Source organism: Oncorhynchus kisutch, linkage group LG9, assembly GCF_002021735.2.
Source record: "Oncorhynchus kisutch isolate 150728-3 linkage group LG9, Okis_V2, whole genome shotgun sequence".
Classification (NCBI taxonomy): Eukaryota; Metazoa; Chordata; class Actinopteri; order Salmoniformes; family Salmonidae; genus Oncorhynchus; species Oncorhynchus kisutch.
This window is the reverse complement of record NC_034182.2, coordinates 21,176,420-21,186,545: the sequence shown is the minus strand read 5'-3', so window position 1 is coordinate 21,186,545 and position 10,126 is coordinate 21,176,420. Positions and strand designations below refer to the sequence as shown.

The window sequence follows — 10,126 nt, the reverse complement described above, 5'->3', positions numbered from 1 at the left end:
GACAAGAGGAGAGAGAGGGTGGGAGGGAGGGAGGGACTGTGTCACACCGACAAAGACACGAGGCAGACAGGGATGAGTTAGAGGAGCCAAAAACAGGTAGACAGGAGGCAGACCTGAAGGTGATTCATTATGTCAAGAGAGAGATAGACTTTCCAACACAGAGTTTCTTGGTTGGTCATTTTGTTCTTATATATTCACCATTTTACCCGTGGTCTTCACTGGTATCTTCTTGATTGGTCATTTTGCTCTTATATATTCACCATTTTACCCGTGGTCTTCACTGGTATCTTCTTGATTGGTCATTTTGCTCTAATATATTCACCATTTTACCCGTGGTCTTCACTGGTATCTTCTTGATTGGTCATTTTGCTCTTATATATTCACCATTTTACCCGTGGTCTTCACTGGTATCTTCTTGATTGGTCATTTTGCTCTTATATATTCACCATTTTACCCGTGGTCTTCACTGGTATCTTCAGTCTTTTCGTTTTTTTGGACTCTGTTTTTCTAACTTGGAGAACAGGGATAAAGGAAGAGCACTTTGAACCACAGCTCATTTCAACAGGTATGTCCTTTATTTTGCTTACAAAGCTCACAGATTGCAGGGATTTAGGTATTTATGCTGTTTACATTTATAGATTTATTACAGTTACATTTATTGCCACTCTCTCTATGTGCCATACTTTCTTATGACAACCAGGAGACCAGTCCTGACACACACGGTACAACCAGGAGACCAGTCCTGACACACACAGTACAACCAAGAGACCAGACCTGAGACACACAGTACAACCAGGAGACCAGTCCTGACACACACACAGTACAACCCAGAGACCAGACCTGACACACACAGTACAACCAGGAGACCAGACCTGACACACACACAGTACAACCAAGAGACCAGACCTGACACACACAGTACAACCAGGAGACCAGTCCTGACACACACAGTACAACCAGGAGACCAGACCTGACACACACAGTACAACCAGGAGACCAGACCTGACACACACAGTACAACCAGGAGAACAGTCCTGACACACACAGTACAACCAGGAGACCAGACCTGACACACACAGTACAACCAGGAGACCAGTCCTGACACACACAGTACAACCAGGAGACCAGACCTGACACACACACAGTACAACCAGGAGACCAGTCCTGACACACACACAGTACAACCAAGAGACCAGACCTGACACACACAGTACAACCAGGAGACCAGTCCTGACACACACACAGTACAACCTAGAGACCAGACCTGACACACACAGTACAACCAGGAGACCAGTCCTGACACACACAGTACAACCAGGAGACCAGATCTGACACACACAGTACAACCAGGAGACCAGACCTGACACACAAACAGTACAACCAGGAGACCAGTCCTGACACACACACAGTACAACCAGGAGACCAGACCTGACGCACAAACAGTACAACCAGGAGACCAGACCTGACACACACACAGTACAACCAGGAGACCAGTCCTGACACACACACAGTACAACCAGGAGACCAGACCTGACACACACACAGTACAACCAGGAGACCAGACCTGACACACACAGTACAACCAGGAGACCAGACCTGACACACACAGTACAACCAAGAGACCAGACCTGACACACACACAGTACAACCCAGAGACCAGTCATGACACACACAGTACAACCAGGAGACCAGTCCTGACACACACAGTACAACCAGGAGACCAGTCCTGACACACACAGTACAACCAAGAGACCAGACCTGACACACACAGTACAACCAGGAGACCAGTCCTGACACACACAGTACAACCAAGAGACCAGACCTGACACACACAGTACAACCAAGAGACCAGACCTGACACACACAGTACAACCAAGAGACCAGACCTGACACACACAGTACAACCAGGAGACCAGTCCTGACACACACAGTACAACCAGGAGACCAGTCCTGACACACACAGTACAACCAAGAGACCAGACCTGACACACACAGTACAACCAAGAGACCAGACCTGACACACACAGTAAAAATATTCCCGATTTATTTGTATTTATTATGGATCCCCATTAGTTCTGCCAAGGCAGCTGCTACTCTTCCTGGGGTTCAGCAAAATGAAGACAGTTACATACAATTAAAACCATTACATTACATTTCACAACAGATTTCACAACACATTAAGTGTGTGCCTTCTCTACTACCACATATCTACAACACAAAATCCATATGTACGAGTGTGTATGTTATTATGTGTGTGTGTACACGTGTGTCTGTCCCTTCACAGTCCCCGCTGTTCCATAAGGCATAGTTTTATCAGGTTTTTTAAATCTGATTTTACTGCTTGTATAAGTTACTTTATGTGGAATCAAGTTCCATGTAGTCGTGGCTCTATGTAGTACTGTGCGCCTCCCATAGTCTGTTCTGGACTTGGGCACTGTGAACAGACCTCTGTTGGCATGTCTTGTGTGGTATGCATGGGTGTCTGAGCTGTGTGCCAGTAGTTTAGACCGACAGCTCGGTGCATTCAACATGTCAATACTTCTCACAAATACAAGTACTGATGAAGTCAATCTCACCTCTACTTTGAGCCAGGAGAGATTGACATGCATGTTAATGTTAGCTCTCCATGTACACTTAAGGGCCAGCTGTGCTGCCCTGTTCTGGGCCAATTGTAATTTTCCTAAATCCCTATTTGTGGCACCTGACCGCACGACCGGACAGTAGTCCAGGTGCGACAAAACAAACTAGGGCCTGTAGGACCTGCCTTGTTGATAGCGTTGTTAATAAGAAGGCAGAGCGGTGCTTCATTATGGACAGACCTCTCCACATTTGAGCTACTGTTCCATCAATATGTTTTGACCATGACTGTTTTACAATCCAAGGTTACTCCAAGCAGTTTACTCTTCTCAACTTGCTCAATTTCCACATGATTTATTACAATATTTAGTTGAGGTTTAGGGTTTAGTGAATGATTCGTCCCAAAAACAATGCTTTTAGTTTTTGAAATAATGATTGTAATGTCCCAACTCTCTAAATGCATGGCTCTTATCTATTATATTCAACACTCAGATAAATAGAGTAGTCATGAAGAAGGGATTGAGCTAATTATTTAGAATTATTTTTATTTTGCACCTATGGTGTACATAGGACCTATATTTACCTAAATCATCTACATTGAATGTGTGAAGTGATGTTGATTGCATACAATCACAGACATACACACATCATGTGTAGCCCACTTGCACCTGCTTGTGTGTGTATTGGGCGGGCAGGCGGGCAGGCGTGGGGGGGGTCGTAACTGGGCACGTGCAAAGCACTGGACAAGGGGATAGCAATGTGGTGATGGTACAGTATAATGGGATAGTAGGGCTTGAATGAGTTTGAGTTCAGTCGATGGTGGCCAAATGTGAAGCTACCCACATATGTTCACGAATGACGTACAAGACGAAAGAGGAGAAATACAATGACACACAAGTTAATGAATCAAGAGTATGAAAATGAGGGCAAAGAGGAGGTGGGAATGGATGGGTGGATGCATATGGAGTCACTGTATGGTGGAGGGGAATGAAACGAAAGATGAACGGGGGGAATGGGGGGATGGACTGATAGGACAAGGGGAAGTGTAGTTACTGATTGTCGAGTTAATGGAGTGAGAAGAGACTGAATCAGCAGCATATAGTCGTACAGGAGGGCAAAACACACACAGGAGGGCAAACAACACTGGAGATTGTGTAAGGGGCTGGGGGGAGTCACCGGTCAGCAAGGGAGAAGGAGGGAGGGCGAGTACCTTGGGAAGACATCTCATGGTGTATGTTGAATGAAAGAAAGAAATTAAAAAGATGACGATGACCGTTTAGAGCCCTCAAACTCAATGCTGGACCTCAAAGCCATTTCCACTGCATTTTTTTTCATTCAGGGACTGATTTAGACCTGGAACACCAGGTATGTGCAATTAACTATCCGGTAGAACAGAAAACCAGCAGGCTCTGAACCTTGTAGGGTAAGAGTTGAATTCCTCGGGTTTAGAGTATGCTAAAAGTTATATAACTCCAGACTTCCAGGTAACTGACAAAATAAAGAAAATACCAACATAAATGGTCTTAATAGGGCGTTGGGCCACCACGAGCCAGAACAGCTTCAATGCACCTTGGCATAGATTCTACAAGTGACTGGAACTCTATTGGAGGGATGGGACAACATTCTTACACAAGAAATTTCATAATTTTGTGTTTTGTTGACGGTGGTGGAAAATGCTGTCCCAGGCGCCGGCCGCTCCAGAATCTCCCATAAGTGTTCAATTGGGTTGAGATCTGGTGACTGAGAGGCCATGGCATATGGTTTACCTCGTTTTCATGCTCATCAAACATTTTAGTGACCACTCCTGCCCTGTGGATGGGAGCATTGTCATCCAATGGGGCCATAGCTTTGGTAGGCAAAATAATGGTCTGCTAGCATTTTTTCCATGACCCTAAGAATGACAGGATGTTAATTGCTTAATTAATTCAGGAACCACACCTGTGTGGTAGCACCTGCTTTCAATATATACTGAACAAAAATATAAATGTAACATGCAACAATTTCAAAGATTTTACTGAGTTACAGTTCATATAAGGAAATCAGTCAATTTAATTAAATTAATTAGGCCCTAATCTATGACTGGGCAGGGGCGCAATGGGAAGCCAGTCCCTGCCAATCAGAATACGTTTTTCCCCACAAAAGGGCTTTATTACAGACAGAAATACTCCTCAGCACCCGCCCCCCCTCCCATTAGACGATCCCGCAGGTGAAGAAGTCGGATGTGGAGGTTGTGTGCTGGTGTGGTTACATGTGGTCTGCGGTTGTGAGGCCGGTTGGATATACTGCCAAATTCTCTAAAATGACATTGGAGGTGGCTTATGGTAGAGAAATGAATATTGAATTCTCTGGCAACAGCTTTGGTGGACATTCCTGCACTCACCATGACATTTGCACATACCCTCAAAACTTGACAAATTTGTGGCATTGTGTTGTGTGACAAAACTGCATATTTTAGAGTGGCCTTTTATTGTCCCCATGCTGTTTAATCAGCGGATGTAGATGAAGTGGATGTATTATATTGACAAAGGCTAAAATGCCCACTAATAGGGATGTAAACAAATTTGGGCATGTTGCGCTTGTATTTGTGTTCAATGTACTTTGTATCCCTCATTTACTCAAGTATTTCCGTTATTTCGGCAGTTACCTGTATATCCATATCAAATCACTGTACATAAGTATACTATGAAAATTCATTAATATGAGTGATTGTAACAACCCTCTCTCTTTCTTTCCAGGTAAACAGAATTTGAATTGTGAAGACAACATAAGTGAACCTGGGAATTGGATATTCAGAAATCAAACAGAGGCAACCAGAAGGAACAGTAGAATGGGAAGATGAGACATAATCTCAACTGACACGGAAACACCCAAACGTCACCATGACAACAACAACGATGGACGCCCCTGCGCTCAATGATGACATTATTGTTGAAGGAGTACACCACCTCCTTAACTCCTTCTCAGTCAATCCCTCGCTCCCTCCCTCCTGCAGCATCGACGAGTCCTACAAGTACATTTTCCTCCCTCTGTGCTACTCCTTCACCTTCCTCTTCTCAATCTCCCTCAACTTTATCATTCTCTGGCGTTCCTTCAGACGCACCAAGCGTTGGAACGCCTCCCTCATCTACATGGTCAACCTAGCCTCCACAGACTTCATGTACGGGTTGTCACTCCCCTTCCTGGTGGCTAGCTATGTGATGCGTGACCAATGGATCTTTGGGGACTACATGTGCCGATTGGTCCGCTTTCTGTTCTATTTCAACCTGTATTGTTCTATATTCTTCCTGACGTGTATATCTGTCCATCGCTACCTGGGGATATGTTACCCTATGAGGACCATCACACTGGAGACTAAGAGAGCGGTCAAGGGGACGTGTGTGTTGGTGTGGGGGGTTGTCTTCGCTCTTACGTGCCCCATATTCCGGTTTGCCCAAACGAGCCACGTGATGAGAGGTGTAGGGGGCGAGGCTATGGCGATTACCAGTAATAACACTGGCATCGTTAGTAGTAATGGTACTGGGGAGGTGGAAACATATCAGAACTGTTGGGACGATGCCATCGATAAGGAGTTCCAAGACTATGTTCCATATGGAATCATCCTACATCTTCTAGGGTTCTTTCTCCCGTTCTCTATCATCGCCTGGTGCTACTCACATGTGGTTCTGACAATATTCCGGACCCTGCGCTCCCAGCCCCAGTCACAGCGAGGCACAGGAGAGGGGGGAGGAGGAGGTGGGGGACGTGGAGGAGGAATGAGAGGGAATGGAGCTGGAGTTGTAGGAGGAGGAAGACTTCAGGGAGGAGGAGAGGGGATGTCGATAGTTCTCGGCGCCCACTCTCCATATGCCCACCGACGGCGTAAATCCATCAAGACAATCATCACCATCACACTCCTCTTTGCCCTCTGCTTCTTCCCATTTCATGTCACCAGGACTATCTTCCTCGTCCTGAAAGTGAAGAAAGGTGTCCCGTGCCACACCATGACGATGGTATCCATGTGTTATAAGATCACCCGGCCGCTGGCGTCTTTCAATGCCTGGCTCAATGCACTCCTCTACTTCCTCACCAAGGAGAAAGGGGGTGGCGCCCCCTGTTGCCCACCTCCAGACACTACTGCAGCCAACCAGCATCATGGGCTCCTCTGGCCGTTGAGGAAGCTGGGAAGAGCGGGAGACGAGGAGGAGGGGGGCGACAGGGGCGAGAAGGGGGGCATGGTCAATAACAAGGGTAACAACAAAGAGACTAATAAAACGGCTGTACATTTATTCAGAGGGATGACCAAATCCAAGGTCCGATATACTGTGGAATAAGTTCAATTCGATAGACTTTATTCATCCCGAGGGGATCAATGCTGGCAGGCATAGGATGAGTTGTTGTTGGTGGCGGAAGTCTTCTGCATTACATGGATTTCATTCAGAAGCAGGCCTTTGTGAACAGTATAAATGGTTGGGTGCAGAATTCAGGATGTGAAAAGGAACGGTTTGGAGACACAAAGGACATTAGATAGGATCATTAGAGATGATCTTACTATCATTGGCAGTATTCAAATGTTGATGAGTAGATCTGGATGAGGATTATGATACTGTACCATAACAAAACAATGATGGACTCTGTTATATCGTTTTTTTGTATTAAAAAAAAAATTCTCCATGAATTTGTTGAGTTGAAGGAAGTTATACCTCAGGAAAACAAAACTCAGAGACAGATTTGGTATCTGTTATTGTATCTTTTGATGACGGCCCTTGATGAGAACTGTATTGGTCTATTTCCTGTTCATCTTGTGTCTGACATTTTGGAAATGTGTAAAATATGACTGGATTAAACATGTTTAATGTAACGCTACTGTCCAATGAGATTGTGTTGTTGAATTGTGTGTGTGTGTGTGTGTGTGTGTGTGTGTGCGCCCACAAGGACAGTAAATCAAGGAAGATTCTCCCACGTGGCCACATTTCCCACGTCCCCATAAGGACAAAGGCTATTTTAAGTTTAGGGGTTAGGTTTAGGGTTAGAGGTGCAATTAGGGTTAAGGTTAGAATTGGGGTTAGAGTAAGGAGTTTGGGTTAGGGCTACATGTTAAGGTTAGGGTTAGGGTAAGCGATAGGGTTAGGTTTAGGGAAAATAGGATTTTGAATGGAAATTAATTGTAGGTCCCTCACGAGGAGAGAATAATAAAATGCATGTGTGTGTGCATGTGTGTGAAAAAGAGAGAGTAAAAAATGGTCACGCCTTTGTAAACAAATTGGATTAGCAATAATGTTAATAATCTCCCTATTCACCTGAACTCAACCCAAAGGTCAACCTAACTAATGTAGTGCTGAGTGTTTAAACACACACAGAGAAAAGAAATTGTACAACACCCTAAAATCTGAGAAATACTCTCCACTCATTCACAAAAACAACCTACTTTATTTAACATGGAATGGGGTTGTACATTCTAGAATCTAGACTATAGTGATGTCACAAGCACTTGTCAGGAACTATGGATCCTGCAACCTACTCTACTCTGTCCTTCCGTTTGCTCAAATTATGGTGGGGTGAGACTGACGGACCGTAAAGACCTAAGATTGTTGTTGCCTTTAGTTCTGAGCTCTGGGTAAATTATTAAACTGTCATTTGGGTTGTGTAAGTACAGAGAATCTGCTGTATTGATGGAAAACTACTTGTGTAAACATATTTTTTAATAACATAACATTTCCCTATGGAATTTCCTATGTTGCTGACTATCTAGCCCCTCGATCCACTATGTTCACAAATTCACAACCCCTATTCCATCTCTTTGAAACAGATAAACTTATTGTCATTTGACTCATTACAGGGGCCTAACAGAGGTCTTGTACAGGAGCATATACAGTATATATTTATCAGGCATGTTTTTATGACATTTATGTTTTCATTGCTCCTAAAATAAACACAACAGTGCAACTCTCTCTATCCTGCCCTCTCTCTCTCTCTCTCTCTCTCTCTCTCTCTCCCCCCTCCACTCTCTGATCCTGGAAAAAAGTATCAACATTGGACGAAGAGCTATTTATTGTCCATCAATTGAGCGAGGTATCTAAGAAACAGGAAAATGTAGCAGGCAGGGTGCCAACTGAAAGGCTTAGTTCCTTCTTAGTACACACAGAAAGAGAGAGAGAACTTCGTAATGTTAGTAGCTTACACACTTTTAAGACAGCTATTCTTATCTGAAAATATATCTAATGCATATTACATGGCAGTTAAACAAATAGTTTACCATACGAGTCAAAGTTGTTTTATGTCCTCTAGGGCCTAGACCTACTATATCTCTGGCCTAGCTGAGGAGTGAAATGCATAGGCATACATTGGTGAACTCAAGGGGGCGACAAATCCTCCCATTTCACCCTTTCCCGGCTTGGAAATTCAAAACAAAACCGGTTATGTAATTTCCCGTGCTGCTCTACGACTAGAACAATCTTTGACGGTTATTAAAATTGAACAAAAAAAATAAAATTAAATCATAGGAGCAATTTTAAGCAAAAGTGAATAGCAATATGAATTGGGCTAACGATCACACACCTCATGCATTTTGTTAAAAATTAAAATTCGACCGTTGAAATTTATATTTATTTTTTTTCCCCTTTTTCTCCGTGTCACCAGTGTGTGTAGAGCTGTCGAGACGAGGCGTTGGCGCCATTTTCAAACTTCTGCGGCAAGAGAATGAATGTCTTGGTTGAAAAAGATATTTAACGAATTAATTTATATTTTCTGAATTGCATTTACACGGGGATTTGTTTTGTTTGTTGCATGAATGGTCGTTTCTTCATGGGACGAGGACGTATTTTCTCGTGGTAAGCATTTTTAGCATGCCTTGTTTTACAGGCTAGATAACATTAGTTTCATTTAGCTAATGGTAGCTAAAAAGAAACATGAAAGTGAACTAGCTAACTTAAGTTTTCGACTGTTTTGTGGGCTGTTAGCCAGGAAATATAGCTAGCTACATTTAACAATTTCAACCTTCGACATGTATTTCAAAACACTTTCACTCAATCTCAAAATAGATTAGTAGCTAACCTTATATAGGATGATTAGAAACTCGGCTAAATTAACAAGCTAGTTAGTTACTACGTTCCTTTGGTGGAATAGCCACGTTTAGCTGACGTCGCTAGCTCGTTTTGAAAGCTTTATGGCAGTTTAACACTGCAGTAAGATTTAGGCGACTTAAAAGTGAATCTCTTTTAACGTTAGCAAAGTACCTTCAGCGATTGTAGTTAGCTAAAGTAAATAGATTTAAGGTTACTGTAATCTAACGTTAGCTGCTAACTATTTAATGGTTAGGACAGAGTTGTGCTACGTCGGTGTCACACCCCCGTTTCAGTGCGAGTGCCATAGGTTTGCTTCGTGAACCCCTCCCCCAAATCCGCTCATGCAACCCCCCTCGACAATCTACTCCACCCCCCATATGTTCATATCAAATATTCGCTGAACTTGTAAATAATCATAAAACTGATTGTAAAGTTACAAATTGTTAGCAAACGGTTGAATAAGTCGTTTTAAATTGAATTAAGTCTGTAGGGTAAACGGTCAACTGTGG

At 43.5% G+C, this 10,126-nt stretch overlaps 1 protein-coding gene across 1 annotated transcript; it reads left to right on the top strand.

Moving 5' to 3' along the window:
• Positions 1 to 50: 50 nt before the first annotated feature.
• On the top strand, positions 51 to 7,466 carry si:dkey-6n21.13 (P2Y purinoceptor 3). Its single transcript, XM_020490679.2, has 2 exons — positions 51 to 565; positions 5,313 to 7,466. Exon 2 carries the CDS (start codon positions 5,457 to 5,459, stop codon positions 6,885 to 6,887), a length of 1,431 nt encoding a protein of 476 aa, XP_020346268.1. The 5' UTR covers positions 51 to 565; positions 5,313 to 5,456; the 3' UTR covers positions 6,888 to 7,466.
• Positions 7,467 to 10,126: the final 2,660 nt, after the last annotated feature.

Excerpts from the sequence above, each read along its gene's own strand:
- si:dkey-6n21.13 (XM_020490679.2), top strand. The coding sequence starts at position 5,457 with ATGACAACAACAACGATGGACGCCCCTGCGCTCAATGATGACATTATT.